This window comes from Leptonychotes weddellii, chromosome 1, assembly GCF_054177405.1.
Source record: "Leptonychotes weddellii isolate Sample4059 chromosome 1, ASM5417740v2, whole genome shotgun sequence".
In the NCBI taxonomy this organism is placed as follows: domain Eukaryota; kingdom Metazoa; phylum Chordata; class Mammalia; order Carnivora; family Phocidae; genus Leptonychotes; species Leptonychotes weddellii.
The window spans coordinates 123,117,237-123,142,862 of record NC_138369.1 but is presented as its reverse complement, the minus strand read 5'-3'; the positions used below and the strand labels follow the sequence as shown (position 1 = coordinate 123,142,862).

The 25,626-nt window shown below is 35.9% G+C and overlaps 1 protein-coding gene across 3 annotated transcripts in view; it reads right to left on the bottom strand.

Moving 5' to 3' along the window:
* The window catches only part of TP63 (tumor protein p63), a 222,325-nt gene that overhangs the window by 117,192 nt on the left and 79,507 nt on the right, over positions 1 to 25,626 (bottom strand). For all 3 annotated transcript variants that reach the window (XM_081831427.1, XM_081831437.1, XM_081831445.1), the window contains exons 2-3: positions 24,603 to 24,731; positions 23,469 to 23,601 (exon numbers count right to left, since the gene is read on the bottom strand). In XM_081831427.1, the coding sequence (XP_081687553.1) occupies positions 23,469 to 23,601; positions 24,603 to 24,731 (262 nt within the window). The remainder of the gene's footprint in view (positions 1 to 23,468; positions 23,602 to 24,602; positions 24,732 to 25,626) is intronic.

Below are 25,626 nucleotides of genomic sequence, written 5' to 3'. Positions count from 1 at the left end.
GAGAGAAAGAAAGAAAGAAAGAAAGGAAGGAAGGAAGGGAAGGGAAGGGAAGGGAAGGGAAGGGAAGGGAAGAGAAGAAAGAGAAAGAAAGACTGACTTGGGGGAAAATGAGGAGTTTGGAGTCATAAAAACTTTACCTACATATTAAACTAAATCAAGTGGATTCAGTTCATGGCAAATGACTTATTTATACATAGTTTTAAACTCTCTTTGCTCTCTGTAGAAAGATTTGTACTTAGAACAGTCAATTAAGTAAATGGGTTTTGAGGATATATTTGATGAGAGATACTGATTTTTATATAGCACTTCATTGTAGCAGACTAATGTGCTATATCTGATGCTCTACCTAAAAGCACTTTGAACTTGTCTTGGAGAGCAATGGCTCCAAGTCAAACTATGGGCCTTAGAGTTGAATCTAGTGGTTCTGATACTTGCTAAGTCTGTGGGCTCGATGACAACCTGAAACTCCATGTCCACATTTATGACATGAGGACATCACAACTTCATTACCTCACTTACAAGGTACTTGTGAGGACTGTCAAATAAGAAAAAGGGTTGGGGCGCCTGGCTGGCTCAGTCGGGGAGCATGGGACTCTTGATCTCGTATTTGTGAGTTTGAGCCCCACACTGGGTGTAGAGATTACTTAAAAAAATAAAAAGAAAGAAAGAAAAAGTGTTTTATAATCTATAAAGTGGAAAGGAAAAAAATACAAGAGATTAGAATTACCAATAGTGTATTCAGATTGCCAAAAAAGTGATACTTGTAATGTCGCTGTGTTCTCCTTATCATACTCCTTCCCCAAACACACACACACACATACAAACCCACAATCTCATTTGCACTTTATCTTTAACTCTCTCAACTTGAGAACCATCAGCTCACAAAAGAATTCAGTCACAATGAAAGATGGCTGTGGAGCACACTATTAAATATACATAGTTCTGTTTTATCTTCTGTCAAGTATGAGATTTGTTTTAAAGGAAATACTGTTTGTTAAAAGAAAGCAAATTTGTCTTCAGACAAACCATAAATTGTGAAACAGTTAGCCATGAATTAAGTGGTTTTTTTTTTTTCCATATCCAGTGAAATTTTTTTGATCTTCAGGGGATACAGACTGGATGGATCTGTGTCCTCTTTCCCTCCCAAGGTTATGCCCAGTTACTTACACATTTTAATTATGGAGCTAAATGTCAGACTGCTTGGGTGGTGAGATCTGATGATCCTGAAGAGCTCTCCTAACCATGAGATTTCTATGATTAACAAACAAACAAACAACCAACAACAAAAATGTGGGGAACCCACAACATAGCAATAAAAACGGAGAGGATGTTCAACAGTATTCTTAATGCCACTTAGTATTTATGTTTGGTTGTTTAATGTCTAGAAAACGATTGTAGTGTCTGTTAAATAGGGAACAAAGTTACCTACAAAAACTTGTGGCAGCCAGTATTATTCTCTAACTCTGCTAAGAATTGGCTTCTGAATTTTGAGTCATGGTCTGCTAAAAGGAAAGAATTTTGGCTTGGCAACTCACCCTCTTTGTCTGAATTAACAAGATGTGTACAAAATTAATGAAGGCATACTCAAAGAGATTTCTAACTGAGCCCATCAACCTTATTAAACACAGCTTCGCTTCACAATAGTTTCTTGGAGCCATAATGGCCTGAAGCTGTCTGAAAGATTTACTGTCTAAGGACTTTGACCTAAAATAAGATTTACAAGGGAAATTTTTGAGGAGTAATATAAATGCAAGAATGAGAATTACTCAAAGGGAGTGAGTCTGACATGATCAGAAGGGATTAAGAAAATACAGTAAATGCCTTAGTTGGTACAGTAGAAGTTTCTTTTTTCAGATCCAAACTTTGTAGGGGAAAGTGTATACAGATCATTGCATCAAGATCAAGATAACTTTTAGAGAGATTGCTTCATATCCTGGTGGCTTAACTTCCCAGAGAAAAGAAGAAAAAAAAAAAATCTTTACCACTGGTCTTCCTTAGGAAATCTTTTCACCGATTTATGGATTGTAGAGGAGGCCACCAACTAAAAGGAGAGACCCCATTCTCTCTTTACGTTGAGAGGCCTTGATGTTTGAGGATACAGCTGCCTTCAGATGCTCAGATAAAAGACACTAAGTGCAAAGTAGTAGTATTATCTACTTATTACCCCACTTATCTGCTTATTTCTTCCTTGAAGTCCTACTTCTGTCTGCAATATCAATCACTTCCCCGGCAGCTTGTCTCACTACAAAGGGAGGATTTGATCCCCTGCTTAGCCCTCCACAAGCAGCAGACTCGTGTAAGACTAATTCATTACACCACCAAGGCTGCAGGACAAGATTATGTGGGGGGGTGGGTGTGCTATGCTCTTAGAGCACAATTCTTGGAAATGATGCAGAAATTCAATATCCCTTTACATCAAACATGGTAGTCTAGGCACTAAACTTGGCATTGAGTAAGCACCAAACACATTAGAGGAAGTCTTGATACTTTCTCCAAATAAGAATAAGCTGTGGTTAGGCAAAATGACAATGTGAGAGCAACTATGTCACATTATCCAAGAAAAATTGACAGTCTTAAGTTGGTACATAGATATTGGTGAAATATAGAGTTGGTTTCAAGTGACAGTATACAGGCACTTTATTTTTCTAAAGGGCGCATCATAATATAGTGCAATTAGGACATGTGGATGCTAGGCTCGCTTCTTCACCAACTGGCTATGTAATCTAGGGCTTGCCACTTCACTTCTCTGAGCTTCATTTCCTTTACTGGTAAAAAATATATATATATATATTAGCTATGAGATATCTCTGAAGCTATATAATATATATATATTAGCTATGAGATATCTCTGAAGGGTTCCAGCACCAACATTCTAAGAGAGTGCATACAGTGTTAGGTTATAAAGAGAAACAAGCTGGCTTGCATTATATCCAAAATAAGGGTTCTGCTTGGGAAGTGATACATAAAAGTTTGAGCCAGGGACAAGAAGCAAATTAGCACACTGTGCTGAACTCCTAGCTGACTTGAACTCCTAGAATCATTATAAAGGTTCATTTAACTGTCTTCATTAGCTGCTCTTAGTACATCAAAGGAATGTTTCCAAACCTTTACAATTAGCCGTGTAAACAAAAGCACAATTTATTACTTCACCGTGCTCAGCAAATAAGGTTTCTGATACATTATCACATCCTACGAGGATAATATCTCCATTAACACCTTAGGTTGGGCATACAAATATTAAACGGGGTCTTATACAGTGAAAGGTTTCAATACACTTTAAGAAGTGAATCAGTCAATGAATTTGCTGAATGTCAATGAGAACTGACCCTACTGATCAACATTAAGCAGACATTGCCCAGACGCTTTCTGTTTTAGTTGAATGAGAGCCAAGATCTCATTCTCCGATAACCAAGCAATCAACCAAACAATCCTTTATGCAGTCCTAAGTAGTGCTGATACTAAGTATGCCCAAATATTCGACTCGGGAAGTCTAAAAAAGAATCTGTAATAAAAAGAAGGCAAAGATGAGTAATTAAAGAAAGTAAGGGTTTCTTCAAGGCCAGTCAGGTGATCAGTGCTGAAAATCTCTTTCATGGTTAGCTTTATGATAAATATTGCCTGCAGGTAGAGTATGAAACAATATTAAAGAACATGCATCTTTGGGATCCTATTCTTTTAACTTGGAGCTCCAGAACAAGAGCCGTATTTTCAATTGTTTAACAGTATGAAATATTATGGGTGCCTTTTATTTAGACATACATACTAACCTGTTCACTAATGAAGTTAAATTGCTTTTAATAACATTTAATTACATCAAAAATCCAAAGAGTTAATGTACTTATAATGGCATGAGATATACATTACATGTTGTTGTGAAGATCAAGAGTGATAATGGACGTGAAATAACTTTTTTAAACTGCAGAAGGTTATTCAAACATAAGCTATTTTATTTATTTGTTTGTTTCTGATGGATAGGTATCATTTTCTAAATCCTTACTGCAATTAGCTTTGATTCATTCAGATGAAAACCTCTGACATAGAACATGATTTATACAGAAGTGACTGTATAAAGAACCTTAAACATTTTGTCCTGCCTAAAATCTTTAGAGATGACTTGGATTAGCGTCTTCAAATTTGCATAAACTCAGAGAAAAATGTTCTTCAAAGAAAAAAAGAATAGCCTTCTAGGCACAATACTTTTGGATAATTCCCCAAATGTCGCAACTTCTGTTGTTTGATTCTATTGCAAGTTGCTTAATAGATGTAAAAGAAGCATTTTAAATTAATATTTACACATTCCATATGAACAAAAAAAGCAATAGATGGCATATAGAAATGGCAAAAAAAAAAAAAATCCAATGAGGATGGACAGGAAATTGTTGGAGGGATTGCATCTAGTTTTCAAGACAATGGCAGAGTAGAATGATTACGTAGTGTCCATTAGGTTCTGTGGGGGCGTTCAGAAGACTCACATTGCACCATTTCCTTAAGGAGCTAAGAATTTGGTTAAAGAGGTGAGCCAACTGGACCTCCAAACCATTCAACAAACATTTGCTGAGCACTAAATAAGGCCAGGCTTTGTAATGTGTTTCACAGAAAAGAAAGTAATAATTCCTGCTTTCATGGAGCATCAAGCTTGGTGAACAATCTGTCATAATTTATAAATCACTTTGTGACTGATTATTGGAATCAAATCAGTGGCGACAAATTTTCAGCCTTTAAAAAAAAATGTATTTAGCACTGCCAAATTTAGTGTATAAAGTGAGTGATCAAATTGGATAAGATGATTCTAATTGAGAAAAAAAACTAGCTTTAAAATAAGGACATATATTTTCTTATGTTCCTGATCAGCTGTCACTGAAGGTGAGTGACAAGAAGGTCCAGTATTGAACTACCCAAGGTGGCCACTGAGAAGGACAGCCTGTTTGAAGGTCTAAATGGGTACAGTCATTTAAAAAAACTTTATTTCTCTTTTGATACATCCCTATTAGGGTATAAAAATCATCTGTAGTATGTATTTATTATAATCATATTTTCACTCAAAGACCACATTGCCTAGTCAATTAATTCTAAACAAATTATTATGCTTCAAATGAATGCCAACTAAGTGGGAAAATACAAAGCAAGGATCAAACATAGCTCCTCCATCCACTGGGCACATAACCTGTAACCCAAATAGATGGTAGAGCTTGTTAGTCAGACACAAATCACAGCTAAAATGCAGGCATAGATCATAACATCCATAACTGATTTCCATCTAATATTCTCAAAGGGACTGACTAGAGATAACACTTCATGAGAGAAAATTTTACTTTTCTTTTTACCCAGAATAAATTTCTACTCTTCTATTCAATCTGATCATTACACAGAATCAAAGTTTTGGAGGATGGGAGAAACTATAATACCTTTAATTTTACACATTTAAAAAATACATACATGTACAAATAGAATCAGAAAACAACAATAGTAAGCATTTGTTCAGCACTTCCTAATGCTAGGTATGATTCTTAGTGCTTTAATTTACATGATTTTTATTTATGATTTTATACTCATATTAGCCTATGAGGGAGGTGCCTTCATAATGCACATTTTACAAATGAGGGAAGAAGCATAGGATGGTGAAATAACTTGCTGTTAAGTCTCATAACTAGCTAAGGAGTAGACATGGGCTATGAGCTTTGAACAGGGCTCCTGCTTTTGTGCTGAGCATGGCAGGAAGCTTCTCTGGCCACCTCTACACACATGCTTGTCAATGACATTGACCAGGAAGTGGTGTGTGTGTGTGTGTGTGTGTGTGTATGTGTGCTTGGTTTTTTTTTAGGCCTTCATTTTGTCCATTATCTGCACTTGAATCTATATAAACTCTCACTATGACATCCGTATACCACTGCCAAATACATTTTCAGTACACACCCTTGTCACAGCCTAAAGTTGAGTCAACCGTACAATGACAAGTCAGCCCTCATTGTGCAGTAGGTGTTATGGTATCATAGGCAGTTTTAAAGCATATGCTAAATTTAAGATTTGGGGTCAGAATTTTTGTATTGTTTATGATAAGGAATTTAAATAATTGCTTGATAGTAGGGCTCTGACTTTAATATATATATCTGCTATTGGTCTTTCTGGATTTGAGAGCAATTTGATGACCAATTATCTAGAAATTGTAAGAGAAGTTTAAAAAATAATTTGCAACTACTTAGAATCTCTGTGACTCAAGGGTTTTTTTTAAAGAATTACATATTTATTTTTTTATTTTTTATTTTTTTATTTATTTTTTTTATTTTTTAAAGATTTTATTTATTTATTTGAGAGAGAGAATGAGAGACAGAGAGCACGAGAGGGAAGAGGGTCAGAGGGAGAAGCAGACCCCCCGCCGAGCAGGGAGCCCGATGCGGGACTCGATCCCGGACTCCAGGATCACGACCTGAGCCGAAGGCAGTCGCCCAACTGACTGAGCCACCCAGGCGCCCCAAGAATTACATATTTATTATAAAGGGCACCTGGGTGGCTCATTTGTTAAGCATCTGCCTTTGGCTCAGGTCATGATCCCAGGGTCCTGGGATCCAGCCCCGCATCGGGCTCCCTGCTCCGCGGGAGGCCTGCTTCTCCCTCTCCCACTGCCCCTGCTTGTGTTCCTGCTCTCGGTATATCTCTCTCTCTCTCTAATAAATAAATAAAATTAAAAAAAAAATTACATAATAAAAATAACACCACTAACAAAAAAAAAAAAGGAGCTGGATCTTAAAGCTGATAAAACATAATTTCTATATAAAACCACCCCTTCAGTTGTATTTAATTAATTAATTAATTAATTTTTTTTTAAGATTTTATTTATTCATTTGAGACACAGAGATACAGAGAGAGAGAGAGAGCATGAGCAGAGGGAGAGGAAGAAGCAGACTCCCTGCTGAGTCAGGAGCCCGATGTGGGACTCGATCCCAGGACCCTGGGATCATGACCTGAGCGGAAGGCAGACGCTTAACCATCTGAGCCACCCAGGCGCCCCCAGTTGTATTTATTTAAAACAACCCATCGTGTTCTATGATTGGCCTAATAAAAAGTAAATATTAAAAAAAATTATTGAGCAATGCTATTGCAATAATCACTTTCTATTTACTATCTCATTTAGCTTTCACAATGATCATATTAATCCCATTTTATAAAAGGAAAAGTACAACAACCCTAATGCTTAGAAAGGGTTAGTTATTCATACACCCAGGATATTTAAACACAGAGCTCATGTACTTAGCCCTTGGAATAAATCTCTAACAGTAAAATACTACTTGATTTGTTTTATGTGTTGGCATATTCCATGAGATTTCACTTTTATGAGTTATTCCAGGAAAACTTGATATCAAAATCTAGATCTCAAGATGTCTGGATTTGAATATAAGTTATCTATTTTGTAGTGAAGAAACTGAAACTAGAGAGTGGTAGTGACATGTGTCGGGTCACTCAGCTAAATGGTGTAGAATCCATGACCAGAATTTAGGTTCTCAAACTCCTATGGCAACAGCCTTTTCTCTGTACAATAGCCTATTTTTGTATAGACTGCACAGTCTATTGAAACATTTGAACCAAGAGTCTCTTCTTGCAATTCAGCCATAAGATAATGGCTTGATTCTATCACCCATCAGACAGTTTGGTGTCCTAGACTCTGCATGGTAAAAGTTGAGACTCACAGTTTTCCAACCATGAACTACTCTTTAGCTGAAACTCTGATAGATTAATAAGGCTAGTTTCATTCTTTTGTTACAGAAGGATAATTTGGAATTAAAACCAAACTTCAAATCCTCCAAACCTCAAGTGATTATGGGAATTCCTTTAAAAATAAAACCAGCAAATCAAATGCCTATTTTATCCTTTACCATTCAGACTTTCACCAGATAAAGCAAGAAACTCAATTTCTGTAACACTATGAACACCATCCCATTACCACTACATAAATTAAGAGATCACACTTTAATTTTTTTTTCCCCAGTGAACTAAAATCACAAACTACCCCTATTTATTTAGGAACTGTATACAACCAAAATAAGAAAATACTATGTGAGTCATTACCACTCAAGGTTTTTTAGTATGACCCAGATGAGCAACAGGGGTCAGAAAAGAAAAAAACAAAGTGAAAAAACCCACAGACAACTCAGTTTTTGTTTAAGATGCTATTATACAATGAAGACAGGTTTTTAAGTACATATTCCATAACTATTAAATTTCTCTGATAGATTACAAACTTTTTATATGTCTGTCTTAAGGCATGATTGTTACATGGTAAAATTTGTGTCAATCCGTACTTCATATCTTTTGCTTCACACTGTCTTATTTGTCCATTTTAAAATGCCACCAAGGATAACATATACTTACTATTTTCATAAAATCACTCCTAGACTGCAAGTTGAGGGATCGGCAAGGCATGTGTGTGGGAAGCAGGAAAGATTACATCAAGAGAGCTTAATTCCTGTCACCCCAAAGACCAGATGCAACCAAGAGAAAAAGCCTTCTCTTTAAAAGGTGCAAGGCAACTGTTGTTCCTAATTGTTCTTCTTTCTGTTTTTGCGTCAAGGTGGGGTGGGTAGGTTTGTGTGTGCATTTTTTTTTTTAAACCAAAGAAGAGATTTTTTTGCATGTAACATTTACCACCACGTTTTGTTTTTTTAAACATGATTTATGCTTTTAGAGAGGTTCACTTTCAGAAGAAATCTGAATGAGGACACCGTCTGTAGAAAGACATTCCAATGAACTGGTTAGGCAAGTAGTTGTTTGGAAGGAACACTGCCTCGGGGCTCAGGAGGCAGATGGAGGTAGCAGTGGAGGAGTGGGGAGTACCAGGACTCAGTCCCTTCTCCCTTCTCCGGCTCCAGACAGGACTCATATTCATGACTAATCTTCAGGAGTACAATCCCTCACTGCCCACCTCCCCTCCACAGAAAGCACTGATGAGGAAGTACTCCTTTTCTCAAAAATGAAAATGTTGCTTCTGTGTACTCATTTTTGCAAGGTCCCCCCACCCCCTTGACCTAGAGAGAATAGAAGGAAAAGAAAGTCCCTAACTCTTTAGATTCCACTCCACGGAGTGATTATTTAGGATGGGTTTTGTTATACGTGTCAAACAGGGCACATTCGTTTTATAGGTTTTCACTCATGGTTCTGGAAAATGTGTGTGCCTGCACTGTGTTTCCATCAAAGTCATACGAAGACACAAAAGAGTTTTGGCAAGACTGCATTCAGAAACAAGGATGGGTGATTTATCTGTTACTAAGGATGAAGGCATGGAGTTATCAACCAGTCCAATTCCATGCTTTTACACATAAGGAAAATAGGACTCAGAAGGGGAAGTTATTGGTCCATCAACAGATAGCCAATTAGTGGCAGCAGAATGAGGACTAGAAGCCCGGACTTCTGACTCCTAGGTCAGTGGCTTCTCACTGAACCTCATGACTGCTGAAGTTTGAGGGCTCTTCAAAATGGAAGAGACTCCCATAATAACCCTTCTAATCAGAAATAATCAATCCACCTTGGGTTTTTTTTTTTTTTGTCTTTTTGCTTTTTATCTCTATTCCAGTTTTTTATCAACATGGTTCTCATTTTCTAGTTAGTGGCCTATTCGCCTATTCCCTAAAGTAAAGGGACTCTCATTTTCATCTATGTTCCTACTTTAAGAGCTGAGGAAGAAAAAGTAGATAATGAACAGGTTCTTATCTGAAAAAAATAGTCACAGCTAAAAAAAGACACAATCTCTTAATCCCAACACACCTACTTCTCTTAACAATAAGCACATGACACTGCAGAGTTTGGGGACATATGCACATGCAGGCACCTCCACATCTCCAGCAACCATTCTCTAGTTGCCCATACTCTGTATCCTATAATCAGTTCAGCAAGACCACCATGTTAGAATGTATCCCTTTCTTCCTTGATCTGACCCCAACTCAACTATTTGTCTATTTTCTCATTCCTTCTCTTCCCTGTTGAGTTCCAGCCAAAACTTCCTTCCAATACACAATTTACCAAGTTAACTTATACACTTAACTCAAGGGGTCTCAAACTGATAGCCCACATATATGTTCGGTGGGTCCAGGGAACTTAACAAAAATAATAATAATTTGCATTACTCTAAGTGAGGCAAATATTCTCCAGTTCTTACTTACCATCATTTCCTGTTCTCTTGCATTGAACGCTTCCCACATTTAAGGCTGCTCCCTAACTAACTTAGATAGTTCTCAAGGTCTAAAGTACCTTCTCTTTCTCCTCTTTCACATGGCCAGTATGTTTCCTAAGCTTTTACATAGACATGATTATCAGAATTCCTGCTGAGGTTTGTCTATATTCTCCTCTGGTGCTTACCACTTTCTATCTTGATAAGAATTGTTTGTTAAGTGTCTCCTGTCTGGTAATAAATTGTGAGGTCCTTGGGAATAGAACATGCTCTTTACTTATTCATTCATTCCTCAGAATGTCTCAAATATAGAAAGCAGCAAATGTTGGCTAGGTGCAGGACCACTGAGTTGCTTAATGCCTAAAAGTTATGATGCTTTTTGAGTATGATGTGAATACTGTCCCCAAAGTTATAAAGCCCAGCAGTCATTGCTGATGACTAAATTGGTCTATTGTCCAATATGGGTACCCATTTGTCACCTTGTTTATTTATTCTCAATAGGTAAGCAACAAATATTTTCTTGGATATGATTTAGATCATTTATAACCTAGTTCATTAACTTCACAGCTGTCTTCCTCACTGATTTTAAGTTATAGGTAGTGACAGACTTAGCTCTTTTATTTAAACTTTATACCTTTAGCAGAGTATCTTGAACTTAGTAAATAATCAGCACATTCTTGTCAAATTGACAAGAATACAAGCATGAAATTTTAGTCTTTTTGCGAGGGAAAAGATTCTTACGAACCTACAATTTAAGAAAACCAGGTATGAGAATTTGTTAACAACATCTTACTGATGAAGACTTAATAAATGTTTAATTACTTTCCGAAACTATTACATTCTACCTTTTATTTTCTCAATGGCATAACCCAGCAGAACTTTCCACATATTTTAAGATGAGTCACAGCTAAAAATGTCTATTTTAAAGTAGTGACTGGCCTAGAAGTTTCTTCTCTGTCATTATGGCTCTGTACCCTTGGGCAAGTCACTCTGCACTCAGAGCCTGAGTTTCTCAGCCTATAAAAATACATATGTTAAAATATTGGATTGCACCAGTGTTTCTCCAACATCAGAAAATTACCTGGAGGGCTTATTGAAAGACTGTCGCCCTCCCTCTTCTAGTTTCTGATTCAGCAGATCTGGAGTGGAACCCAAAATATTTGCGTCTTTCAAAGTTCCTGAGTGTGCTGGCCAGAGATCACATTTTGAGAACCACTGAACTAAACTGTTTTGGAATCCACACAGCTCTGACTTTATTCATGCTAATATTCAAACCCAGGGATATCTGGGTCTCCAATTCCAAAGTTTGTGCTCTGGAGTAGAGAATATTTTATTATGTTAAGATTACTGAATGACACCCAAATAACTAAAATAAAATACTATTTAGTAATGAAAGTGAAAATGTTTTCTGTGAGTTCTTGAGACCTGAATGGACACCAGAGTACATGAGCTTTTAAAAGAAATCTGCTTCAAAATTTGACTTAATTTGAAGAAAACTCAACTCTATCTAGTTTCAAATGGGGAAAAAATGGGCTTAATGGATTTTATAGCATACTAGTATATCTTCAGATATTACCTTTTTTTTTTGAAATACAAAAATACAAATCAATGCAAATATTGCTTTTATCGGCATCAGTAATTGCTCTACTTGGGATTAATAATTTCCTGTTTCCAGATTTATCATATTCTAAGAAGTAATAGCAATGACCATCACTACTGAGAGCTGACCTCATACAAGATGTTATGTTAACGGCTTGACATGTCTCATCTCAATATGCTAAATAGCTTTGCTCTGGTATGTCACCAATATCATCATCCTCATCTTGCAAGTGGGTAAAATGAAGCTCAGAAACATATCAGAATTTAGCCAAGGTCATCCACATAGTGAATGAGAGATCTGGATTCAAAGGCAGGCAGCAAGCTCCTCCAGAGCCTGAGCTCATCAGCACTATCTCTAATAGGAGATAGAAAGGTGGGTCTACTAATCCAGAAAGTTAGGTTTAATCCAGAGTCAACCATAAACCCTACTGGAAACACTGGAGAAATTCACCCTAATCAACTTGGATCTTAGTTTTCCTATTAAAGGAAAGCTAGAGTAAAACTACATCATGTCTACTGTTTCTAACATTCTAGAATTTTCTGAGTTTTATAGATAAAATAATATTAAACTGGTCGCTTGAAGGAACGAACAGGTGACTCACAGCATATTACTTCAAAAACAAATCAGATTCTCTCTAAACCAGCATGATAGGATTTCAGACTCATAGGTTTTTAAGAGGATGTAAGGTCAGAACCAGCTCCTGTGTTTCTGCCGAAATCCCTTTCTGTTTATCTGCCCTCTTCAACTTTGTCATTCTGAATGCATACACACTAAGCACAGTGTCTTAAGTAACATTGCTGAGGTTACACCAAAGACAGGTGTTAGGGGAACTATTTCCCTAGGGCTATCATTTCCAACTCTCCCTCCTCAAAAACAGAGGGAGGGGATACAAGGAAAAGGGTTTCTTTTCAGATTAAACACAGCGACTGCAAACACCTTCCCCTAGGCAATAAATTCTCTGCCAGTGCGTGCTGCAGTTTACCCAAACACCAAAGCAAAAAGCAAACAGCCCCTTTTGTAAGGGAGGGGCTGTCACCTGTAAGTGATGTTTGTGAATTTCTAGAGAAGAAGAAAAAAGAAAAGAAAAGAAAGAAAACCCTTTCCCTTATTTTATTAAGCAGACTGTTTGTTCAAGGTTTGAAATGCATACTTGTGTTTAAGGTAAAAGTCCCTGGCTTGGCAATCTTGAACAAAGTGGTGCCTTCTGATTGGCTACACCGCACAAAGAACAGAACAGGAAAACAGTCTGCTCTTCTGGGGACATCTGAACTCAGTCTAATCTGAGTGGATATTGGGCCATGTCATAAGCAACATAAGTAAAAACAAAACCCATCTTCCAAAAAGTGGAGGGCTTTTTCTATGCGGAATATATTTTGTTTCATTTGTTTTCATAGAGCTAATAAAAGCTTATTTGGTACAAATTATGGTTGAATGATTATTTTAATGATAGTAGCCAAGGGGTAAGGGTAGTAAAGATCCTAAGAGCAAGGGTTAAGGAGTGCTGCACAGAAAAGGAGAAAATGTATGTGCATTCCCATGTTCAGGGCTAACCTTAGGGGGTATATATATATATATATACACATCATATATATATATATATATGATGATATATCATATATTCATCTATATTCATATTCATATATATATCATATTCATATATATACATATATATATATGAAATACACTGTGTACTCTTCTTTCTTCACTGCTTTCTTCATATCATTCCCATCCAGTGATTAGGCCTGCTCACTGCACTCAGATACGCTCCATTCTCCAAGATGTCTTACTCATCTCCAGTCAAAACTACCATCCCTTCCATAGATCACAATCAAAGTTATACAAAGAGGGACTGTTTCACCTCTATGTGCAAATGACTAGTCACCCAAAAGTATCTGTATTTTTTAAAAAGAGATTGTTTAACCAAAATTGATTCAAGTTTATAGACACTTCTGCACAGTTGTATGAGTATAAATTGAAAATAAACTCATGAAAAGAAATTTGATAATAAGTATCAGTAACACTGGTGTTCATACAATCTTACTCAATAATTACACTTATAAGCATCTAGTGCAAGAAAATATTCTCTATATAAATATTGTTAAAAATCTATGAGTAAAATAACAGTTAAATCATTGTATATCTATGTAATGACATAACAGAGTAATTAAAGTTGTCTTGAAGACTAGTAAGAGAAATATGGTCACCACTGAATGCAAAAAAAGTAGATTATAATTTTATATATGATATGATCTGAATACATCTTATAAATCCATTCTTACAAGGAAAAAACTGGAAAAAAATGAATAGTTTTATAACTCATCACTAAGTAGAGATTACATATGCTTTTGATACTTCTAAACTTCTTTTTCATTAGTATGCATTGCTTTTATAATCAGAGAAATTTATTAATTTGCATTTTATTATGAAAAGTAATATATACTCACCTATCTCAGAGTTCTTATTTTAAAAAAAAGCACAGACAGACAAGTGATAACAAAAATAATTTTTGAATGACTATATTTTTATACGCCAGGAACTTTGAATGAAAACAAATCAGATAATGAAACAAACTATTACAATTCTCTGAGGCCAATATTAGGTATTATTGTCTATCCATAAAAATGAGGAAAGAGAGGCTCATAGAGATTATCAAGTTCACACAGCTAAAACTGGTAAAGACAGAATTCCAACCACAGTATATCTGGCTAAAAATCTTATGTCATAATACTAAAGTAAGTAATAAACTGTAAAATCCTGTTACATAGAATGTAGTCATCAAAGTAAAAACAAGAACAAAAAAACAACCTTGCATCCAGTCTCCCTACCCTGAACTGTAGTGTTTCTCTGGAAGACCTGACAAGGAGGAAGTAGAGATGGGAGAGAAGTAGGACACTAGGAAAGGAATGAGGGAATGCGTGGGAGGAACAAAAAGACGGTAGTAGTGGAGATGTGAGGGTGGCTGAGAGGCCTACCTTCATGTGAGCTCCTGATATTGGTGTCAGACTTAGAATTGGCAGATATTATGCATTTCAGATGCCTGGGAGACCAAGACATACAGAAAATAATTGCTGTTTATATGAAATATCAAGGATCATACCCCTTCCACCTTTTGAGCCAGGATAAAGCACGTAGGGAGGGAAATTGAGAATTTTTGAGTGACTCATGCAGCAATGTTGTTCACCAGCCCTTTATAGCCTGACTAGACTGAATTACTGAAGAATACTTTGTTCACAGAGTATGTGCTTCTTATTTATACATATGAAGAATGAAATTTATCAAATGAGGACAAAACAACTGGCATATCAAAAACAATTTTGACACAATTCTACAATTTTAGAAAACATCTATAGATGTGGTTCATATTGAGTTATGGTGAGTCAGCATGTGCGTCTGCGTGCATGTGTATGTGTGTGTGTAGGCAGGGAGGGAGAAAAGGTTGACGGAGGTTATGGAGGGAATGTTTATAAATTTATATTTAAAAAAATTCAGCAAATTAGAGCTCTGACATGATTTATGGTCCTGCTTAGAAAATATAAGTACTTATTGTTCTTTGAAAAAAAATCATTCTGATGAACAAAACCATCCATAGAATTCCCTATTCTTCCTGATAGTATTCAGTCAGAATTATAACTTTAGTATGAAGGAAAAACAACATCAATGATAAATATCCTGTTCAATAAAATAGACTTGAGTTCTTTAAAAATACATTTGACATTGAAAGCAAAAATTATAACATTGTCTGATGGCGTGTTCAATGTACATAGATGTAATGTATATGACAACTACAACATCATGGGGGAAGGTTATGAAACCAATATTGTGGTAGGTTTTCCACATTCCATTTGAAGTGGTAAAATATTGATTCTTAATAGACTATGAGAAATTATGAATATGACAAATCCTAGAGAAACAATTAAAAATATGCAAAGAAATATAGCCAAAACCAAGATAGAATAATTAAAAGGAAATACTAAAAATAGGTCAAGTGATCTAAATAGTGGCAGAGAAAAGGAAAACAAAAGCACAATGGTGAGAACAAACACACCAAACACAAATGCTATATATATATATATATATATATATATATATATATATACACACACACATATATGTGTGTGTGTGTGCATTTATATCATTTACTATACATATATATATGTAATATAAATACACCAATTAATAGAGATTGCCAAAATAGATAAAAAGCGACCAAGTATACATTGTAGAAGCAACTCCACTTCGAATATAATGATAAATATAGGTTAAAAGTAAAAGGATGAAGAAAAGATTTACCGTGACAACACTATTCAAAAGTTAGATTGGTTACATTAATATAAAAACAAAGTAGACTTCAGAACAAAGTACATCACCAGGAATAAAGAGAAATATATAATGACAGAAAGATTAATTCACCAGGAAGATAAAAACAATACACCTAAAAATAGAGTTTCGATATATATGAAGCAAAAACATACAGACTTGAAAGGAAAAAGAGACAAATCCAATATTGGAGTTGAAGACTTCAGTATTCATCTCTTAGTAATCAACAGAACTTAGTAGGCTGAAAATAAGCAAGGATAGAGAAGAACTGCATAATACCATAAACCAATGGGCCTCAACTGACGTTTATAGAACACTCCGCCCAACAAAAACAGAATTCACAGTCTTTTTAAGCGCCCACAGAACATTCATCAAGATAAACCATATCTTGACTCATGAAATGAACCTTAACAAATTTCAAAAATAGATCAAACAAAATATGTTTTCTGATCATAATGGAATCAAACTAGAAGTCAGTAATGGAAAGATAACAGAAAATACCCAAATACTTGGAAATTAAACATGCTTGTAAATACACACAGGTCAAAGTGAAAGTCTCAAGAGAAATCATAAAATATTTTAAACTGAACAATATAAAAATAAAACATGTCAACATTTAGGGGATGCCACTAAAGCAGTGTTTCATGGGAAATTTATAAACGTAAATACTAACATTAGAAGACAAGAAAGATCTCAATTCAAAAATATAAATTTTTAATTTAAGAACCCTGAAAAGGAAGAACAAATAAACTCAGAGAAGCAGAAGAAAGTAAGACTAGAAATAATAAAGTTGAAAACAGAAAGACAATAGAGAAAAACAATGAAACCAAAAAGCTGAGCTGGCTCTTCGAAAGATCAATACAATTAATAAATCTCTAGTGAGACTGATGATAGAGAAAAAGAGAGAGGACACAAGTTACCAATATCAGAAATGAAACAGGAAGATATTACAGATCCCACAGACATTATAAGCTTAGTAAGGGAATACTCTAAACAATTCTCCATACAAAACTTCAAAACTTTGATGCAATCAACCAATTCCTTACAAATCACTATTTATTTTTTTTTAAAGATTTATTTACTTATTTTAGAGAGAGAGAGTGCACACACACAGACATGGGCAGGAGTCACAGAGGAAGAAGGAGAGAGAAACTCAAGCAAACTCCATGCTGAGTGTGGAGCCTCACGTGGGGCTCGATCTCACGACTGTGAGATCATGACCTGAGATCATGACCCAAGCGGAAACCAAGAGTCGGGCGTTTAACCCACTGCACCACTGAGGTGCCCCTTTAAACCACTATTTATGAAAACTTACTCAAGATAAAATAAATCATCTCAATAGTTCTATAACAATTAACGGAACTGAACTTACAATTAAAGAGCTTTCCAAAAAGAAATATCCAGGCCCAGAGGGTTTCATTAGCAAATTCTTCCAAACATTTCAGAAGAAATAATATCAATTCTATATAATCTTTCCTAGAACATAAAGATACCGCACACAAAGCACAAACACAGAAATCACACTGAGGTTCATGAACAATAAAACTGGTAAGATGAAAATGACCATGCATCATGATTGCTAATACCATCTCTCAATGGTGAGCTTAACCTTCATTTGCTTTAAACTGTAGTTTCTTTCCTGAGTCCAAACCTTTAAAGCCTACAAAATTCTACCTAGTCTTATCATTTTATAGATATTATAAACAATGCTGTAATGAAGCCTTCATTTCTGTGTATATGTGTGTGTGTTGTGTGTACGTATATCAGTATGTAAGTATCTGTGTGTGTGTGTATACTTATTTACATATCTTGAATTTTTTTGTGAAGAAAATGCCTAAAAGTGGCACTTATGGATGAAGGGTAAGTACCTTTAAAATTAAATAAACTAGAAGAGGCAAATTGTCCTCCAAATATATCAATTTATATTCCTGCCCAAAGTGAAAAGATTCTCTGTTTCTCAACAATTTCATCAGCACTGGATATCATCAAATCATTTAAATTTTTGCTGACCAGGTAAATGATAATCTGACACAATCTATGATGATAACCAATGAAACTCATTGTTGGAATTCACAATTTTTTTATTATTAGAGAGATTGAATATTTTATGTCTGTTAAACATTTGTGAATTACTTAGACTCTTTGCCAAAGAGCAGGGACTTCATCTTTCTCTTATTAATTTTTAAATGTTTAGGTTGTTAAGGCCATTAAACCTTTGCCATGTGTTATAAACTTTTCAAATTTACATTTTGTCCTTTTTTCTATAGAAATTACTCCTTAGCCAAATGTTTGAATCTTCTCTTTTAAAACTTCTGCGTGTTACCTGATAGTTTTTTAATAAATTATTTTCATAATAGTTATCCAAACTTGGACCTCCTTTCCCTTCCCTGTTTTGATCAATTTGACTCATATTTCAAGACCTAAAAATATCACCTTCTCTGTAACATATTGCCAGTCTTTTCAGGCACAATAAATCATTCCTTTTGTGTCTTTAAAAAATAAATAAATAAAAATAAAAAAATGAGGGACGCCTGGGTGGCTCAGTCGGTTGAGCGTCTGCCTTCAGCTCAGGTCATGATCCCAGGGTCCTGGGATCGAGTCCCGCATCGGGCTCCCTGCTCCGCGGGGAGCCTGCTTCTCCCTCTGCCTCTGCCTCGCTCTCTCTATCTCTCATGAATAAATAAATAAAATCTTTTAAAAAAAAATGAAAAAATACATACATGTGAGTAATTTTGTACACATTGGCTCATTTGCTGTATTATGGTGTTCTCAAAGCTAGAGACCATGATTTGTTCATCTGTTTCACAAAGAACAGAGCATGCAGTAAGTACTAAGGAAATGCTTGTGGCTAGATCTAGTATATATACTTGAAATCTTATAGGAATCTTGGATCATTTAAGATGTAAGGCAGTATACATGGTGCCTAAGCCTTTCCAAAACACCCACTATCTGCTCTTTGAAATGCAGAGCTGAAGACTCTTCATGTATATCTGGGATGCTACAATAAGAATTTACAAAGCTGGATGGTTTTAGATAATTGCCACTTGAATCACAAGGGAAAAACCCAGTTCAACTAAATAGGGCTTCCTTTAAAGCACAAAGAACCAATAAATGCAAAAATAAAAGTTACGTATTTTCCATCAATCATTCCAGGAGAACATTTAAGTGTTGATGCCCTTATCTCCTTCTTGAAGATATGACAGGCATGTTTAGACAGTTTGTAAATAAGGCAAGGCTGAGATATAAAGGAATATATTAGACAGTAGAATCAAAAGCCAACAGGATCTTGGAAACACAGGCTAAATTATGAAAAAATTTTGAGAAATCTCATCACCTTCATTTGCTAATTCAATGTAGTTCATTCTTCAGTGACAGTAAAATCATTCTGATGAAGAAGGCACATACATTCTCTGCAACTCAAATTTCCTTTGTTAATAATCAGAGAAAGACATTATGACTCTATTTCATGACTAATTACTAAGGTGAAGGTTGTATCAAAAAAATCGATAAAAATGGGATGCCATTCTCAATTTCAAGATTTCTGTCCTTAATAACCTGGCATGTTTCATGTCCCCAGCTTCATATTTCTTGCATAGTGAGAACATGCTTGGCGGAGATCCCAAATTTTTAAAATATTATATGCAAAAGGAAAGTAATTTATGTGCAGAGTTTTAGATCTATTTAGCTATTAACCTCTACATAAGAAAAGTGAAAATATGCTACCAAGTAGCAGAAGCTGTCTGTTTAAAGGACAAGGAATCTAAGAGGATCCTAGTTCTTACTTTCCAAACCAGAATACTAGTTATAGGATCCTGAGCATGTCTACCATTTTGCCACTCCTGTTGCTGAGGACTGTCACTGTTGCACATTCCCATCGATGTGTCCTCCACACGTGGACATAGATGAGGATGTTGGAATGGTCATAAGACGAGGGAAGACACAAGATTCATACAGACCTATAACTTACTAGCAATATCTCACTTCTTTGGATATTAAAAACAGAACAGCCACAGAGAGGCAAGCTTAAGTCATCAAGTTCCTTCTCCCTCAACTTGTAGATTTCTTTCAATATCCTTGTTCCTAAGTGACCTATCACTGGGAAAATCACATTTCATTTTATTTTCCAGCTTTTTCTGGATCATTTCAGTTCCTATTTCCTTGCAATGTTTCTGGGTCTTATTTCCTGATTTTGTGTTACCTTCAATTTAAGCTGGTAAACAATTCCAAGCTTGAAGGTGCTAATAAGTGATGGGACGAATGTTTTATCATCCGTCATTACTGATGGTGACCTGTGCCTCTTCAGAGGAGGCAAAGTGCGGAGACTCTACTATAGGATTATCTCGTGGAGGAGGAGTGGTTTCTCCACACAGACATCCCTAATGCTCACAGAACAGACAGGTACTTAAGAAGAAATAGAACTTAAGTTCCTCTCAAATACAGTACCCTGGAGGAAAAATGAGAAAAGAAAAGATCAAGTCCAGAAGTATGGGTAGGATACTGACACTGCTGTTGAGTACACATGTCATCCTAGAAAAGTTATTTAACCCGTTTTGCCTTTGATTAATTTATAAAACAGCGATAATAAATTCTACCTCACAAAGTGATTGGAAAGATTAAATATCAAACATGTTAATTGCCACCGACTATTGATGCTTAAGGAAAAGGTAGTTTCAAAATTTGTAATTTAGAATTATAACAGGAAAATCTGGATCAATTTCAAATTGAACACACTGTTTCAATCAGTCCTCCTAGTAGCATTGTTAAAAATCTATTTAAAAGAATCAATATCGTGTGTGTGTGTGTGTGTGTGTTTATAACTGACACTCAGGAAAAAAATGTTGAATGCAAATGGATAATCCTTTTAAATATCAGTATTTCTTAAATAACAATAACCTCCAACCCATACAGCAGTGCATTCTTAGACACTTATCATGAGGGCAATGACATCTATGTAGTTTCTTGACTTTCTCCCCTTCATTTTTCCCTTTTCAAACATCATTGTAGAACTTCCATGACTCTCACTCAGATACTCCACTAGGATTTCTTTAAAGTTTCCTTTAGCTGATTTGTAAAAGCACCAAAATGGACGTTAAATAACTAAAGTTTTGCTCAGATAGCAAACCTGGGTACTTTCCAACAGAAGTGAGAAAACAGTGGAAGTAAAGAATAAAGTACCTCAGCAGCGTAGCATCTTCCAATTGACAGACCATAGTTACAGGGGAAGGAATACGAGAGGCAGAGGGGATAGGAAGCTTTGCCGCTGTGAATGTTCAAGAAGAGAACAGTCCTCTGACAGGAGATATTCTAGAACTGTGCTACCCAATATTCTACCAACTAGACACATGTGGTCATTTAAATTTTAATTTAATTTAAATTAAGTTCCTCAGTTGCACTAACCACATTTCAAATGCCCAAAGGATATATGTGGCTAGTGGCTACTGCATGGAACAGTACAGAATATAGAACATTTACATCACTGAAAGAAAGTTCTCTTGGACAGGACTGCTTGAAAGAGAACTTTTTGACTTTTTAAGATAACTTCCAATTCTCATTTCACAGGACTTCAAAATTTCCTGAGGGCCTATTATGTGACAGCTACTGTAACAAATGCTGAGCATGACAAAATATGGCCTCTGTCCCCTTGAGAGACAGAGAAATAAACAATGATAAGATTGTATAATAAGTAATAGGACTAAAAATAGGCCTAGGTTGCTTCAGAGGAATGGTCTCTAACTCAGACTGGTGGCGAATAGTGATATGGAAGTTTTCCCAGAGAAGACAGGATATACTGTTTGTTGAGGGACAGAGAAGAATTGGCTAGAGGGGGAAAACAAAACAAACACAAAAACAAACACACAAAAAAGATGTTCCTAAGGAGAGAATTTCTAATAATATAAAAAAATAAGAAAGGGCATGGCACATTTAGAAACCACATGCTTCAGTGTGTGAAAGCATGTGAAATAAGAGTAGAAACCATAAATAAAAAGGCTTGACTCTCCATTTTAAGCTTTATATAAATTCACCTGCTTTTATGAGTTCAGGAATCAGAACAGAAAATCCCTGGAGAGAATATAAAAGAAAGGTTTGCCTAGGCTTTTGCTACCTATCAAGAGGTGATATTATTAAGTGAACTGGAGATATCCTAATTTTGAAGTCACTCTCAAAGCAGAATTTACCCCTACATAGGTTTAATTGTAATACATTCCAAGGCCTTGAGTGATCTGCCCCTTGGATTTATCCATCCTTTTCCTTTCACTAGCTCAAAGATAACAGAGAACTGTGTCAGTATTAGAACAGAAGGGGCCATTGAAGAATAGTTATATTCCTTTTATCAATTTAGGGGCAAAACATCAGTATATTTGCAAAGTTACAACTTTATATTTTTGGCTCTTTCCTCTTCCCTTTCCTGACACACCTTCTCCTAATATTAAAAAAAAAAAAAAAAGTACAATTCCAGATAAAAAAAAAATAGTGAAAATTCCAGTAAAATCTTCTATTAGATAAGACAGGCAAGGTATTTTTAAAGTGATTTTCAAAATCATGTTGACACATGATCTATGAAATCCCCACCTTTTTTTCTAGCTCTTTTCCACCTGTTTTTCTAGAAGGATTTGTTTGTTTGAGTTGTGTGTGTTTACAGAAAAAGTAGGATTTGTATGGTGAATGAATAATAATAAAAAAAAACAACAAGACAAAAAAAAAAACAACACACAAACAAACCAGCACTATGTACTACAGAAATACAGAAAATTTCATCTAAACATTTCAGAAAAGTGTTTTAATATTATTAACCCATTACACTCCTGGTCTCCCCATTTTACAGATGAGAAACTGAAGCCCAAGGTCATGAGTGACTCACTGGCAAAGCATCCCCCCCAAAATACTATTTTATGTATTACTTACCTTCTTTCCCCTTATTCTATTACTAGGTACTTAAATCTGTATCTAGATTCACATTGAATTTACTTCCTCCTCCTTTATTTAAGGATAGTTCCATGAAAGAGCCAGCCTGCCATAGTATAGATAGAATTTGGATAGAATTCAGATCTAGACTCTGGTTCTGACTCTAACTTGACCTCTTGTAAAACCCTGGACTGGTACCACCCTCTCCAAATTGGGATAGACATAAGGAACAATTCAAATAAAGAACATAAGGGATTATTCCCACCCACCCACCTTCCTCACACCAGTGGAAGCATATGCAGTAAGAAGAGTTGAGGAAGACGCAAAATCCACAAACACTTAATTTTCTCTCTGCTGATCACATTGACTCTCTGCCCAGTGGCCTTGTCCATTCAGGGCCATCTGCCTTTTCATATGCCATGAAATACACAGACTTCACAGAGATGTGGACGGCACGGCCCACAGATTAAAGGAGACGTTCCTGCTACTCACCCACATGGGGTCACTGAGGTCCGAATCCTGCATGCGGATACAGTCCATGCTAATCTCAATCTTGTTTCTTGCACCATTTTCTGATGGTTCATCCACAAAGTTCAAGTCAATGGGCTGAACTGAACATATGGGCCTACCATAAAGGACAAACAAAAGTGTGTTAGGCAAGGAATGGGACTAAAACACAAGCACCCAGTTGACAACAATGATCTCCCTCTCTTTCCTTTGGCAAGGCTCATTCGTTGGAGTCAGAGACTCTAGGTTCAAATCGTGGCTCAACCACATGCCAAATGTGTTATCTCAGGCAGTTCAAATCTAAGTCCTATTTGTACAGTGGGAATCATGATCCCTGCCCTTGTCAGAGAATTGCTGGGTAGAACATGGGAGAGAAAGGATGTATCGGGAATTGAGTATTTTATACCCTATCCCTTAGAGTACCAAGTACCTTGATATTCTTTTATCTTCTGCTGAATTTACTCACTTATCCAAACTTGATCTTAATACAGTAGACAATAATCATTTTCCTAGCAAGGCATAAATGAACAACAAAATTTAGTATTCTACCTTCTCAGGGGGTATTTGTGTTGTAACAGCAAATAAGAGTCTTTAAGCCAAAGGAACAGATTTTGGGTATCAAGGGAGTCACTGGAGAAGTTATTGGGAGTTAGGCAGGAAAGCCTCCCCACCTTTTTTTAATTTCAGTTCAATTAATTAGCATATAGTATATTATTAGTTTCAGAGGTAGAATTCAGTGATTCATCAGTTGCATACAACACCCAGTGCTCATTACATCATGTGCTCTCCTTAATGCCCATCACCCAGTTACCCCACCCCCTCCTCCAGCAACACTGTTTGTTTCTATGATTAAGAGTCTCTTATGGTTTGAGGAGAGCCCTTCTGATGCTCCAAAATTATACCACCTTGGAATAATGATCTTTTGGTGTTGTAAGCTGAATAAACCTCTACTGAATTTTGAACACAGAAATACTATTGGAGGAAATAAATTTTCCCAACAATATTGACTGGTTTTTATTGATTCTAGAAACATTCCCTAGTGAGCAATATTTTTATACTCTCTATTTATCTATTTATAATAATTCAAGTACAACATGTTTTTGCTTCTTTGATACTCACTGTTCCAGAAAATCCCAGATATGTTGGAAGACCTCTGGACTGAGGAATTCACTTGTCTGTGTGCTCTGGGACATAGTGGATCGGTAATAACTTTCTTTCCAAGAGAAATGAGCTGGGGTTTCTACAAACCTTAAGAGGACAAAAATGAAACTAGAATTACAGTTTCTGTATTTATGATATTGAATATTAAAACTAAAGCATACTCAATCAAGAAATCTCAGGTGACTCTTCAGAACCATGCAGGCATATAAAGCAAATTTCAGAAGTTGCATGATTGGTGTTTCATTGGGCAGTATCATGGATCCCATTTTGCTGTGAAGTCAGATAATCATATCCTATATCAAATTCTTTTGTAACTAGTAATATTGTTACACTCTACACTTCCACTACCCAGCATCTATGTTCTGAAGATTCCAAAAAGAAGATAAATATTCCCTCATTAAGTCTGGCAGCAAGGGTGACCTATTATTAAACCTGTTTTATAAATGTCTCAACTGATGATCTGTCCATTCTGCCCCTAGCAGGTAAAAAGTAGAATCAGAAAACAGAAAGGAGTTCAGAAAATTTCAATTTCACCTGCAGTAAAATCACCTCTCTCATAACTACCATCTTAGGATTGTGCCCAGGGACAATAAATGCAAACCTCTGAACCTAGATTTTTTTTTTTTTTTTTGAATCACCGGTTAACTTACTTTTATGTGTGTGTGGGTGGTTTTTAATTGGAGTGTAAAATTCTATGTTAGACTAAAGGATAAGTAAACATCTGAATACGTTGCAAATGAATGCCATTTCTGTTTGCTCCATTTTATTGCTGGGTCCCCAAGTTTGCCTTTACTTAAAAAAATAAATAACCTTGATCCTATATATATGGAGGAAAATGCCAGCTTTCCCAAGTGATGCTGTCTCCAAGTCCGCATATTATCTACACAGATCATCTCAGTCTATGATTCATTGTGATTATCAGTAGACTAATTTTACCCCAGGATGAAATTAGCTAAGCTCTTAATCATTACTGTTAATATTG